Source organism: Bos javanicus, chromosome 5 (assembly GCF_032452875.1).
Source record: "Bos javanicus breed banteng chromosome 5, ARS-OSU_banteng_1.0, whole genome shotgun sequence".
Classification (NCBI taxonomy): domain Eukaryota; kingdom Metazoa; phylum Chordata; class Mammalia; order Artiodactyla; family Bovidae; genus Bos; species Bos javanicus.
The window spans coordinates 117,433,916-117,448,168 of record NC_083872.1 but is presented as its reverse complement, the minus strand read 5'-3'; the positions used below and the strand labels follow the sequence as shown (position 1 = coordinate 117,448,168).

The window sequence follows — 14,253 nt, the reverse complement described above, 5'->3', positions numbered from 1 at the left end:
TGCTCTGTTCCCACGACCGAGCTGTTTTTAACATTTACTTTATCTGCTTGGCTGCACCGGGTCTTCATTGCGACATGCAAGCTCTAGCTGCAGCAGTTGGGCTCTCGTTCCCTGACCCGAGATCGAACCTGGGCCCCTGCACTGGCCACCAGGAGTCTCCCCTGCACAGTGTGATCTTACAACAGGGAAGAACCTTGTGTGTTTGGTCACAAGTTAATCACTAAAAGGATGTGGCTTCAGAATAAAGTCATTACTTCTGCCCCAACAACCTGTCTCTCGATTACTGGCCTGTCGTGCAGTGAGCAGGACAAGCCTGGACTCGGGAACAACCCCAGTCCAGCATCTCTGGGAACCGACCCGGTCTGCAGGTCCATAACCGCAAGCCGTCATGGCCGTGCGGTGCCAGAGCGGGACGCACAGTGGACCGGCTGGACCAGAGGGCAGGGCGAGCAGGGGCCACAGATGCAGCCTCTTGAAGGCACGGACAGGGAGCCAGCAGACAGAGGTGGGCCCAGAGAAGGGAGCCGCGGTCAAGGAAGAGGGAGCGAGGCCTCCATGCCCACCCCTCCCAGTGGCCAGGCTGCCCAGAAGACCTTCCATGCCCAGGGCTCCTGACAAACAGGGCTTTACTGGGAACGGAGTGGGGCCAGGGCACGAAGGGACTCCATTCCCACCCTGGCTCCCTCTGTTCCCAGGCAGGGGCCTGGGCCTTTGCCAGGATGGTCTTTGAACCGGCTAGGGGTCCCAGACATGGGGGTGCACCCAGGAAGCGCTGATGGCGGGCTCCCGGGGAAGGCCGGGCCCAGGCATTCAGCTGGGTACGCGCGGGTGCAGAGACACTCAGCGCCAAGCCGCAGCTGGGCTCGGGTTCTGGGTGGCCGCAGGCGGGCCCGGGGTCTCCGTCCGATGATACTGACCCCACAAAGTCACCCACTGAAACCAACAGGTAGGGGCCGAGCTCGCGGGGCAGACGTGTGGGAGCCCACAGTGCTCCTCCCGAAGCTGGGGCAGGGCACCTGGCTGCCCCGCGACGGAGGAGCCTGTGGGAGGAGGAGACGGTCCACGGCAGGCTGGCCCGGAGGTCACGGTGGGCGCGGGGCGTCGCCACAGGCAGTGATGCCTGTAGGGAGGTGTCCAAGGGGGCAACAGGGGCAGCGGGCGGCGGCGGGGGAGCGTGGGAAAGCACCAAGGCAGGGTGGCAGGGTCGCAGGTCCTGGGAGCAACGGGCAGCCGAGACCGGGGGACGCAGGGAACCAGGGGGCTCCGTGAGCTGCTCTGCAGCCCTGCTTCTCTGCAGCTGAGACTGGGGTACGCAGGGAACCCGGGGGCTCTGTGAGCTGCTCTACAGCCCTGCTCCTCCGGGGCCCCAGGGCTCAGCTGTGACTCCTCTCCCTCCCCTCAGTGCGGAAAAGGAACACCCGCACCCCTTTCCAAACGAAGGCCCCAGGGCACAGGAGGGCAGCCGCCTTCCTAAGACCACGGCTCGCCACGGGCACAGGCAGGACACAACCCAGGACTTCGGGGCCGGGCCCGCCGGCTCCGCCCGCCCCAGGCCCTTGCGGCATCCTTGAGGAGGCCTTGGAGGGGCACCACCACTCAGCAGGGGCCTCACTGAGGACCCCTGCCTGGGGCAGCGGTACACACAGCCCCGGAGTAGGGAGGGCGACTCGCCACAAGTGCTCCGTGAGAACAGAGGCCGGGGCAGGGGGGCCACAGGCCTCCCGGGACGGCTGAGACCCCACCTGGAGGGGGAGACGGGGACAGCAGAGGCCACAGCGCACTGGGGGCTGGCCGCCAGCACCTGGGCAGGGCCTTGGCTTGGGGACCCTGACCGCCAAGGGGCAGTGTTACCTGGCTCCGCCCGGCCCCGTAACATAGATGCCCGGCCCTCCCGCCTCCCGCCCCCAACACAGACAACCTCCCCTCCCCGCCTCCTGCCCTGGGGGTGGTCCTCACACGGCTGTCCCTGCCTCTGGCCCTGGGGGTCATCCTCACCTGCCCTCCCCACCTCCTCCCTGGGGGTGGTCCTCACCTGCCCTCTACACCTCCTCCCTGGGGGTGGTCCTCACGGCCCCACCGCCTCCTCACCTGGCCTTCAGCACTTCCTGGACCTTCTGCTCTAGCTCCATCCTCCGCTGCCGCTCACGGTCCAGCTCCTGCCGCAGCATCTCCGCGTTCGTTTCTTCTCGCAGCTTCCGGAGCTCCTCCTCTGTGAGCGAGAGCAGCCAGGTGAGCGCCACGTGGCCTGTTCCGCCCCGACATAGACGTGCCAAGGGAGCGCTCAGACACAGACAGCGGCTGCTGCCCCGCTCCATCCTGGGGGTCACCCCACACCTGCACGAGCGTATCAACCGGGGCTCCTCTTACGGTCCAGGTGAGCTCTCGGTCAACACACGCTGAGGGTCTCTTTACTTAAATAAACCAATTCAAGACAGATGCACAGAAAGGCCCTTCACCGAACCCTCTCCAGGGGCAGGACCCCCTAGGAAGGGATGCTGGTGGCGCCTGGTCACCCACAGACACACACGCAGTGCGAGCCATGCTGGGAGGCCTTGGCCACTGAGCAAAGCCCCTCCGAGGGGCAGAGACCCTACCGCTGGCTGCTGACCACCTGAGGCCCGACAGCAGGCAGATGAGAGACGGCAAGAGAACGAGCCGGTGCTCGAGAACACCCGCACCAAGAAGGAGCGCCTGCGTCAGGGACAGACGAACGGACAGACGGACGGACACACCGAGGGCCAGGGGTCCCGGGAGGCAGCATGGGGGAGGCCGAGGCGGCGCGGCCTCGGGGTGAGTGAGCACAGCCCCACTACGGGGTGGGACCAACGTCGCCACGGAGCGAGCTCGGGAGGAGGCGGGGGTCAGAGGAAGGAGGGGGCCCACAGGCCCGGGAGCAGGGGCAGCGCGATCAGCTGAGGACGCGAAGACACAGGGCCCCCCGGGCCCCCTCAGGAGCGCCGCCGGGACGCAGGGACCCAGGGCCCCGCAGGAGCGCCGCCGGGACGCAGGGACCCAGGGCCCCGCAGGAGCGCTGTCCAGGATACAGGGACCCCCGGGCCCCCGCAGGAGCGCCACCGGGACGCAGGGCCCCCGGGCCCCCCCAGGAGCGCTGTCTAGGATACAGGGCCCCCCGGGCCCCCCCAGGAGCGCTGTCTAGGATACAGGGACCCCCGGGCCCCCGCAGGAGCGCCGCCGGGACGCAGGGCCCCCGGGCCCCCGCAGAAGCGCTGCTGGGACACAGGGCCCCCGGGCCCCCGCAGGAGCGCTGTCCAGGATACAGGGACCCCCGGGCCCCCGCAGGAGCGCCGCCGGGACGCAGGGCCCCCGGGCCCCCGCAGGAGCGCCACCGGGACGCAGGGCCCCCAGACCCCTGCAGGAGCGCCATCAGGACGCAGGGACCCCTGGGCCCCCACAGGAGCGCTGTCCGGGACACAAGGGCCCCTGGACCCCTGCAGGAGCGCTGCCAGGACACAGGGTCCCCCAAGCCCCTGCAGGAGCACTGCTGGGACGCAGGGACCCAGGGCCCCCACAGGAGCGCCGCAGGGAGACAGGGACCCCTGGACCCCTGCAGGAGCACTGCCGGGACACAGGGCCCCAGGGGCCCCCGCAGGAGCACTGTCCTGCCCACCCACGCCCTGACTTTGGCCATGACACTCACTCCAGACTTCGGGCCTCTGAACTTTAAGAGAATCAATACGCCGTCTGAAGCCCCCGTTTGTCAAAAGCCGTCATGGTGGCGACAGGGAGTGCACACACGCGTGGGCGCACACGCACACAGGCGGATCGCTCGGCACCTGCACGAGCTGGACACCCCGCGACGACGCCCAGGCCCAGAGACGGCGGCCCCACGGCGGCCCCTGCCGCTGCCTGGCCTCCACCCACCACAACCCAGGGACGGGGGAACACGAGCTAGAGCTCCAGCAGATGCACCTCCCGTTCCGAGACGGCGGGGTGGAGACGGGTGTGTCCTCGTGGGCTCGGGCGGCTCTAACGAAAAACCACAGAGTGGGCGGCCTAGACAGCGGACGCTTGCTTCTCGCAGCCCTGGAGGCTGAACATCAGGGTCTGGGGCTGGCAGACTGGACTCCTGGGGAGGACCTCCCTTCTGGCCTGCAGACAGCTGCCCTCCTGACAGGGCACTCAGTGAGCTCTGGCGCCTCTTCCTCTGCCAGCAGGGCACTAACTCCGTCCCGAGGCCCCACCCTTGTGATCTCAGCTAACCCGAGCCGCCTCCCCCTGGGGCTGAGGGCTTCCACGTACAAACGACAGAGGTGCAAACACTCGGTCCAGGACAAGGAACGAACCGGGGCTCGCGGCCAGGACAGCGTGCCGCAAGCCGGCCGCCGGGTGCAGCCTTCCCGGGGTGCGCGCCCGCACAAGTGAGGCCCTGACTCCCAACAGCCCTGCAGGGTGTACCTCGGCAGCAGAGGGGGCGACAAGGCCCGCTGACCCTGCGGGTGCTGCCTCCTCCAGGCCCTGCGAGCTCCGGCCGCCAGCCAGGCAGCAGGGGAACCCGGGCACTGGCCCCCAACCCCCACCGGCCGTGTCCACGGGACCTTTTCAACAGCTGCCAAGAAAACACAGGAGCAGCCCCCCGGACAGAGTAACGTGAACTCCGACAACTGTGACAGAAGAACAACACGCCCTGGGCTGGGAGGTGGGCAGATGGCCGAGCCAACAACACGTCAGCCCGGGGTCAGGGCCACGGGAATGCTGGGGGCACCAAGGCTGGTAAACTGGCAGCACTGGGCTCCAGGGCCCAGCTGAGGGTCATCTCAGCGCTGCCTCTGCCCTGAAGTCAGCCCTGTGTGTGGTGAGCGGCGGCTGCGGTCTGGATGGTGGGTCACAGGCCACCCCAACCATGGAGCTGAGCAGCTGCAAGGGAAACTCCACAGGAAAAGCCACGTGTGGACGTGTTCCAAAAGGCATTCCTGAGACCTCGGAGTACGACTGACTAGTTCCCCAGAGTCAGGGGTGAGGACTGGAGCCCAGGGTTGGCCAGGACAGCCCTGAGGTCTCAGCAGCGCCGGGGCAGCAGGGCGACCTCTGTTGCCCTCGCTCCTGGTCTAATGAGACCCGGAACCTTCTTTCTGGACAGGACGGGGCTCCTCTCCTGTCCTGGCCGCCTCATCAGACCCGGGGACACGAGACCCTGAAATTCAGGGCACGGTCGACATGACAGCCCTGGGCCCCCCCACCTGGACGGACTGGTAGCGCAGCTGTGTCTGCACGGCGGCCTGCGCCCCAGTCCAGCCCGAGCCACGGGAGACCCTGCCCCTTCAGGGGCGCCCACAGTGGGCAGGAAGGCGAGGCGCCGGCCCACCTCCCACGGGGGGGGCTCATGACTCGCTAGATTTTGCCACTAGCCAGGGAAAAACGTCCAGCTTTGCTGAGGGCTGGGACCCATTTGCTGGGTAGAGTCCAGGGGGCCTCCCTGCCTCTCCTGCTGGGACTGCCCTGCTCTGGGCACATGGGGCTCAGCAGTCTTCAGTGCCCCGCGGGCCCCTCCCACCAAGACCCCTCGAGAAGACCCTCCAGACGAGGGGCCGGGAGGACTCCACGCCCACCACCCAGGGAGCTGGCCCGCCCACTCCTGCTGCCTCCGGCTTCCCCAGAGGCCTCTTCAGGCCCGCTGGGAAGCAGGATGGCCCTTGCACCACACTCCAAGCTCCCCAAGGACCATGGCCTCATGGATATGCGTACCAGGCTGGCGAGAACCGGGCAGAGAGGACACCAGCGGTGCGGGTGGCCGTGGTGGGAACTCACCAACAGTGCCAGGAGTGAGCGGCCAGCCGCCACCCGGGGGGACCACCTGCATCCTGCACACCAGGCATGGGGGCCCCACCCCACCCCCAGGCCTCAGCCACCCCCGCCTCCTACTGGGGACGCTGGGGACCCCGGCTATGAGGACTTGAGGGTGCTCAGATTCCCACCCGTGATGGACGTGCCCACAGGGCGCCCGCTGGGAGGTGGCGGGGGCACTCAGGTGACTGGGGGTCCAAAGCCCTGACACGTGATCCACCCAGGAGCCCTAGCCTCCACAGGAACCCCCACTCTGCCCCACACCAAGCCTGGTTGTGCCAAGAGGCCACTGCCTCGTGTGTAACTCCATCAGCAAACACTCGCTATGCACGTGTCACACACCTGGAGCCTCTGTCAAAGTGGGGACGCTGCCGTGACACAGCACCTGCACCCTGCCTGGAGTGGGCATCCGCTGGTGCCCCAGGCACATGTGAACTGGCTCCAGTGCAGTCGCTCAGTCACGTCCAACTCTGCAACCCCACGGACTGCAGCACACCAGGCCTCCCTGTCCACCACCAACTCCCACAGTTCACTCAAACTCATGTCCATCAAGTCAGCGATGCCATCCAGCCATCTCATCCTCTGTCGTCCCCTTTTCCTCCTGCCCTCAACCTCTCCCAGCATCAGGATCTTTTCCAATGAGTCATCTCAACTCATCAGGTGGCCAAAATATTGGAGTTTCAGCTTCAGCATCAGTCCTTCCGATGAGCACCCAGGACTGATCTCCTTTAGAATGGACAGGTTTGATTTCCTTGCAGTCCAAGGGACTCTCAAGAGTCTTCTACAACACCACAGTTCAAAAGCATCAAATCTTTGGTGCTCGGCTTTCTTTATGGTCCAAGTCTCATGTCCACACATGACCACTGGAAAAACCATAGCCTTGACTAGATGGACCTTTGTCAGCAGAATGATGTCTCTGCTTTTTAATATGCTGTCTAGATTGGTCAGTTTTTCTCCCAAGAAATAAGCGTCTTTTAATTTCATGGCGGCACTCACCATCTGTAGTGATTTTGGAATAAAAATAAAGTCTGCCACTGTTTCCATTGTTTCCCCATCTATTTGCCAGGAAGTGATGGGACCAGATGCCATGATCTTAGTTTTCTGAATGTTAAGCTTTAAGCCACCTTTTCCACTTTCCTCTTTCACCTTCATCAAGAGGCTCTTTACTTCCTCTTCATTTTCTGCCATAAGGGTAATGTCATCTGCATATCTGAGGTTATTGATATTTCTCCCAGCAGGCTTGATTCCAGCTTGTGCTTCATCCAGCCCAGCGTTTCTCATGATGTACTCTGTATATAAGTTAAATAAGCAGGGTGACAATATACAGTCTTGATGTACTCCTTTCCCAATTTGGAACCAGCCCGTTGTTCCATGTCCAGTTCTAACTGTTGCTTCTTGATCTCAAGAGGCAGGTCAGGCAGTCTGGTATTCCCATCTCTAAGAATTTTCCACAGTTTGTTGTGATCCACACAGTCAAAGCCTTCAGCGTAGTCAGTGAAGCAGAAGTAGATGTTTTCCTGGAATTCTCTTGCTTTTCCTGTGATCCAGCGGATGTTGGCAATTTGATCTCTGGTTCCTCTCCCTTTTCTAGATCCAGCTTGAACCCCAGGGCCCCCAGAAACAACTCCCAATGGGCCTCCTGCCCGATGCAAGCAGGCCTCTTCCGGGAGGACTGGCGGTGGGAGAGCCGCGGCCCTGGCGCCACGTGGAGACAGCCTGCCCTCCTGAGTGCCTAGAGCTCTGCTCAGCCTCCCATGGGACCCACCTCTGAGGCACCCCCTGCCCCGGCCAAGGTGTGAGTACCTGGTCCCATAGGTACTCAGTACAGGCTCACCGGGAGAGGGGCGGGTGAAGCTTCCCGGGAACCCCTCAGACACCTGCCCCTCCCCAGCTCCTGGCCGCCAGCTCCTTGCAGGGATAAGAGTGCGTCCCCAAGGGGAGCAGCCTCAGGCTTGGCTCGCGGGGGGGGCTTCCCTACCAACCACCTTTCAAGGGCAGGCCAGGGAGCTCCACAGGGGAAACAGGTGGGGCTCCAGGCCATCGCAGCCTTGCTCCTGGGGCCACGGGCGGGGTGCTGGGTGCTCTCCCATCTGCTCCTCTGGCCCCCAGGACCCACACGCACCCCAGTCGCCTCCATGGACCTCGGTGTTCAAGCTCCGGATACCTCCTCTGCCCGTGGCGCCTTCAGCAGGAAACCACGTTTTCCTCAATGCGCCTGAACTCCCGTCCCCTGCCCCTCAGCTGCAAGAGGTCAAAAGCAGCTAGGGCCCAGCACGCGGGACCGTCAGCCAGGGCACCCAGGCCGACGTGAGCACGTGTGGTCACTCAGCTCCCGTTCCGAGCCCTGGGGGTGCTCTGCGTGTGGCTGCAAGTGTGCAGACATGCTCATGTCCCGAGTCCTGGAGGCCGGGGGCCTCGGGCTGTGACAACTCACCCTGGGCTCCTGACAGAGCCCCCTCGGCCCTCTCTGCCTTCCCACAGCACCACCCCCTCAAGCGGACCCCCATTCCCGGGGGCGTACCCTGCAGAGCCGGAACCGACGGCTCCTCCCTTCTAGGAGCCCTGCCCACCTCCCTCCTCAAAGCCACCACCCCCCAAGCCAGTGCGGAGACAATGGCCCTGCAGACAGGGACCTCTGGACACAGCCTGGCGAACCTACTCATCCCCGCTGACCGCAAAGCCAGGAGAAGCCTTCCCGCCTTTTCTGGGAGCCTCCTCTCCCGGGGGCACAAAGACGAATGAATATGCCCCATCGACATCCTGATCATTCCTCTCCCTCAAGTCCTTCCTCCGAGCACAGGCCTCCCGCAAGGCTGCGTGACCTCTAAGCCTGGAATGATGATTAGACCCCACGACGGTGGACACTGCGGGCCTGCTGCCTCCCACAACATATTTAGATCAACTGCAGCGCAGAACCCTGCTGGCTCCTTGCACAGGACAAAGGCAACGCAAATCCCCAGAAATTTCCTCCTCCTGCTGTCAGACGGAGAAGAAACGGGCGGCTGCTCCTCACCAGGCGGGAAGTGCCGGGCTGGTCGCTCAGGAGGCGGTCTCCCCTCTCCTGGCCTCCCAACAGGCCCGTGTCCTCGGGGGCTGCTGGCTTCTGTCCCGGGTCTCTCCTTGGGCCCCGGGACACCCTCCAACCCCAGGCCCATCTCGTGGCTTGTTCCAAGGCAGTCTGGCCTTCTGCCCACAGGCCCCGGACACTCCTGGCTACAGCAATGGGCTCCCCACACGTTCCGGCTCCATCAATCGGGGGGCCATGAGGATCTCCTGTAGGTGGGGGTGGAGGTGCGACGCCACGTACAGGGTCAGCAGGAGGAGCCCCTCAAAGAGCCCCACGCTGACTTCCTACTGCTGCTGAAAGGAGTCACCACCGACGCCATGGCAGGGTGTATCCTGACAGCTCTGCAGTCAGAGTCTGAAACGGCGCTCAAGGGGCTTGAGGTGAGGCGAGGGCAGGGCTGGCCTCTCTGGAGGCTCCGGGGGAGAACCCACGTCCCAGCCTCTTCCGGCTTCCAGAGGCACCCACATTCCTTGGCTTGTGACCCCCGCCATCGGGGATACCACCCCAACCTCTGACTCCATCATCACGTCTCCTCCTCTTTCTCTGACCCCCCGCCTCCCTCTCCTGAGGACGCTCGTGACGCCCGAGTCCACCTGGATACTCCAGGCCCATATCCCATCACAGACCCTTCACTCAATCACGTCTGCAACGTCCCTTCTGTCACAAAAGGTGACACAGTCACAGGGTCTGGTGATGAGGACGTGGGCACTGGGATTCTGCCCACCAGACTCCACACAGACACAACTCTCTCGGGCCAAGGAGGCCAAGCAGGGCCTGGGAGGAAAAGGACGATCCCCCTCTTTCCATCTGGCCCAGAGAGGGTCTTCCCACTCCCAGGAATCTGGCGATTTTAGAAGGTTCGGGGCTTCTGAGTCAAGTTCCAGGCGGGATCCTGGCTCCCCTGGCCTCCAGCAGACGTCCTTCCCGTCCCCCGGCCGGCCCTGGCCACCTGCCAGGTCAGGAGACGGCACCAGGCCTTGGAGAGGTGAGCAGAGGCCAAAAAGCAAAGACGTGCCCTCCTCTGGCAGGTCATGGCCTCTGGGGGTGCAGGGGCCCGTCAGCCCCCTCCTCCCACCTCTGGGTGTGTGTCCCCGTCACCCAGAAACAGGATTTGCCAAACACCCCACTGATGGTGCTTCCGAGCTTGGCCAAACTGTCACAGTGAGAAGCACCCACGCAGAGGGCATCCCGGAATCAGCCTGCCACGAGCCTGGGACTCGCACAAGCGTGTCCCGTTGGAGGCCCGCCCGCAGGTGGCTCTCATGAGCCTCTCGGCACCTCTGCAGCCAGGACAGGGACCGTCACACCTGCCCCCACACAGTCACAGGTGTGGGGGGTCCCCTGGAGTAGGAGCCATGGGCAGGCAGGTGGGAAGGCCGCTGCACCAGCCGTCACGGGACTTTGGGCCAGGACAGGGACCGTCACACCTGCCCCCACACAGTCACAGGTGTGGGGGGTCCCCTGGAGTAGGAGCCATGGGCAGGCAGGTGGGAAGGCCGCTGCACCAGCCGTCACGGGACTTGCCCGGGTCACGGGGCACGGCTCCCAGCCTGATGCTGCTCTCCTCTCCAAGCCCTGGTGCCGTCTGCTGACCTGGCAGGTGGCCAGGGCCGGCCGGGGGACGGGAAGGACGTCTGCTGGAGGCCAGGGGAGCCAGGATCCCGCCCGGAACATGACTCAGAAACCCCGAACCTTCTAATATCGCGGGGCATGCCCAGGGCAGAGATTGGCACCGTAATTTCCTCACTGCGCCCCCACCCAGCAGGACAGGTGAGCAGAGCCGGCTTCCACCAGGACCAGCTCCCAGGGGCACACAGCCCGCCCCCGCCCACCTCCCACGAGAACAGAGAGAATGTAACAGGGAGGAGGCAGCGGGGAGCAGTGTGAGCCCAGAGGGACCCTCAGACACACAGCTGCTGTGCTGACTTCCGGAAGCGTGGTTTCTGCAGCCAAGATGCCTCCTTGGTGCCGCCTGGAGGCCACACAAGCCAGACTCCGCTCCAACAGGAGCCTCGGGCCCCACCAGGGCACCCGACACACCAGCACTTTCAAAGGGACGAGGCGGACGCGGCTCCCCGAACGCAGGACCACCGCTCCCGCGGCCGGGCGTTTCCTGCTGCACCCGCCCACCAGGACCCGGGCAGCCCGCCCACGCGGTCCAGCCCCCCCGCCTCCCCAAGATGCGCAGGGACAGCGCCCCCACGGCCCATCTCCCGGGAGACGGCGGGCCAGGGGGCACCTGCGTTCATGCCCACCCACGCCCACCCACTCCCCAGCCCCCGGTGAAGACAAGGCGAGAAAGGAAGACGGCTCTGAGACTATTTTTAAACCCGTAAAAGTAGAACTCTCAAGCGAGAGTCCTCTTGGCACACAATTCAACAGGCCCCAGCCACCGCCAAAAATAAAAAATCAAGTGATGATCCTTAAAAAACTGCTTCCCACTGGCCAGGTGTGCAAATGCAGGGACCACCCGCTGCACTGCTTCTGGGCCATGGTCAGGTGGCAGGCTGCCCGCCTGGAAGCCCACCCGGGGGTCCCAGGCTCTGCCCTTCACATCCCTCCTCAGTGCTCCGTGAGTTCTCCCAGCCCCTGGCCTCCCAGCCCGGCCCCCTGCTCCCCCAGCCTGAAGGCAGCAGAGCCATGCCTTCCCAAAGCGCCAGGTATGGGGTCATGAGCCGGGAGCATGCTTGTGGCAATCCCCCTGTGGCTTCCTGCACCCTCTCCCCTCGGGGAAGCCAGCTCATCACAGGCAAGGCCTTGCTTTCGCGGGGAACTTCCGTCTGCCTCTTCCCCAGCATTCACTGGCTGCTGGACGCAGAGGCACCGTCCAGGAAGCGCTGGCATCACGCCGACAGCCAGCAGGCGGCGTGGCTCTAAGCTCTGACACGCCCACGAGACAGGCCGCACACCACTGCCTTTCAGACACGTTTTAGGAAACCGACCGGGGGCCTGGGGTGAAGGAGCAGAGCGTGAACATGTTTCTCATGTAAAATAAGCTGGAACAGGATCCCAGGCCGCGCTTCCACTCTCAACAGCTGATTTTCAGGAACCAGGGGCCGCCTTTCTGCAAGATGTGGCAAGCTGACCTGACGGCCCCGGTCCAGGCTCCGGGGCTCTGAGCGCGGCCAGCACCGACCCAGGGGACGTGTGTGCCCAGCCCCCACCCTGCTCCTCCTGCCAGCCGAGCGAGCCCTCGGGGCCTGGGCGGGGGAGGTGCCCGGCTGGGCACAGGGCCAGCTCGCCTCTGTCCAGCAGGGAGGCAGGAGCGGACATTCGCAGGAGTAAGCAAGAAACAGGCTCTCAGTTCAGAGCCGGCCCTGTGGGTCAGACACAGGCCCTTCAGGGCCCGTTTCGTCTCCTCCCAGGCCCCTGTGACACGCTCGGGCAGTTTCATCTCGTCTTCGTCCGCTGGTTATCCGATCTGTTTCCTCCCTTCCTGGCTGTCTGGGTCACCCATCTGCTGTCTTCCCGAAAGCGCAGAAACCACTCGATAAATGCATCACCACCAAGCTGAGCTGTCCGACCCGGCCTCTGGCACGGACAGTTTATCCTCTCAGCTCAACATCGCAGAATAAACAGGAGCGGGGTCGGGCCTTTTTGGTTTGTTGCTCGTTTAGAGCCAGAACCCCAGAGAGACATCTGCAGGGTGGGTGCAGAGGTATCCACCCAACGCCACACCTGACCCCGACCCCGGCCGGCTGTGGGCGGCTGCCCCGCCGGACGCCTCCACCAACAGACACTGGGCAGGCCTGAGGCCTGCTGCTTTCAATGGTGAGAAAGGGCTTCATCGGCCTGAATCACCCAGACTGGCGCCCAGAAACTTCCTTCCTTCCAGCCTCGGCATCCAGAGGGGGGGCTCTGCAGGCCGCGGGAGGCTGATGGCCACCCTCCTGCCCGCCTCCCCAGCCACCTTCTCCTGGAAGCCCTCCCACGGCGTCAGAGCTGGCCACACAGTCCCACTGCTTGTTGGGGCAGGAAGGGGAGCTCCCGGGAGCATCACAGCTCAGGGGCAAAGGGCCCCCCACTGCTGGAGCCTCCCTCCCCAGGAACGACCACAGTGGTGTGCCGAGGGCTGAGCCGCACACCCCTGGTACCACCCTGCAGCCCATCGAGGTAGGAGCCCACAGGCCTCACGTCCACCCAGGAAGAAGAAACAGCTCGGCGATATGGAACCCACACCCAGCTCAGGGCTGGCAACCCTGAGGTCCCAGAAGCAGCTCCCTCCAAGCTCCAAAATCCGTGCAGGTCACTCTGGGAGGCGCCTGCCCGTGCAGCTGACGATGGAGGAGCACCTCCCTTCCCAGAGCCCGTACCCAGCAGGCGATCGATAAATGCACGCTCCTGCTCAGAAACCGCGCAGCAGTCTGCGTGTGTCTGTGCCCAAACAGCAGTAACAACTGAAATGCATTTTGGCCGAAATGAAAATGGATGGTGGCTTTTCATTTATTTATGTGCTTCTTTAACAAATTTAGCCTCCTGCTCCTGGTCCTGAGCCAGGACCCACTGCAATCTCCCATTCTTCATCCCTTCGCCATCTCCTCCCAGGAACACTTGTACTCTTCAATATTTAATAACTAAAGAAAGCCGCTGTAAGCCTGGGCTATTTCCTCCTCTCCGAGAAGAATAACAGTCTGCTTTTGGAGAAAAAGTACTACGGATAATTGAATGGAACTTTAACACAGACCACTCAGGCGCTTTACAGATGGCAGGGGGCCAGGCTCTGGATGGTGGGACGTCCACACCACCCGCCCGCTCGGGGCTGAGTCAGAAGCCAGAAGCCTGGGGCCACCTCCGAGCAAAGCTCCCTGCCACCACCACCCCCTGCAGACCCGGGCGGGGTGGCCCGCCCAGCGCACAGATGCAGGCTCAGAGGCCACCGAAACACCTCTGTGGGTCCACAGGGCGCCGACACCCTTCCTTCCACACTGTGCTGCCCTGGCTACCGGGATGAAGAGACAGGAGGCAGGGACAGGCTCTGTGCAGACTCCAACTCTGACCAGGTTTCCCTGCAACACCTCCCTCCGAGCACGGAGCTCCGATCGGAGCCTCGGGTTAGATGCTCAGGGTAGAGGAAGACGCACAGCCACACTCTCCAGACTTCCTGCTAAGAACCACCTGTAGCCACGGAACAGGCTGCAGGGAGCAGGCGGGTTGCCCACACCACAGCCACAGGGCCAACCCATGTGGGACCGGAAGAGCTCTGAGAACCACTCGGAGAGGCCTCCACGGTGTGACGCAGCGTGGGGAAAGCATGCCAACGTGGATCTGAAGGGCTGGAGAACCACTCGGAGAGGCCTCCACAGTGTGACGCAGCATGGGGAAAGCATGCCAACATGGATCTGAAGGGCTGGTTTGCTGTTGTTTGGTCGCCAAGCCACGTCCAG

At 63.9% G+C, this 14,253-nt stretch overlaps 1 protein-coding gene across 3 annotated transcripts in view; it reads right to left on the bottom strand.

Annotated features, from left to right (window-relative positions):
* Positions 1-14,253, bottom strand: part of GRAMD4 (GRAM domain containing 4) — a 66,451-nt gene that overhangs the window by 15,239 nt on the left and 36,959 nt on the right. For all 3 annotated transcript variants that reach the window (XM_061418886.1, XM_061418888.1, XM_061418887.1), the window contains exon 4: positions 2,089-2,209. In XM_061418886.1, the coding sequence (XP_061274870.1) occupies positions 2,089-2,209 (121 nt within the window). The remainder of the gene's footprint in view (positions 1-2,088; positions 2,210-14,253) is intronic.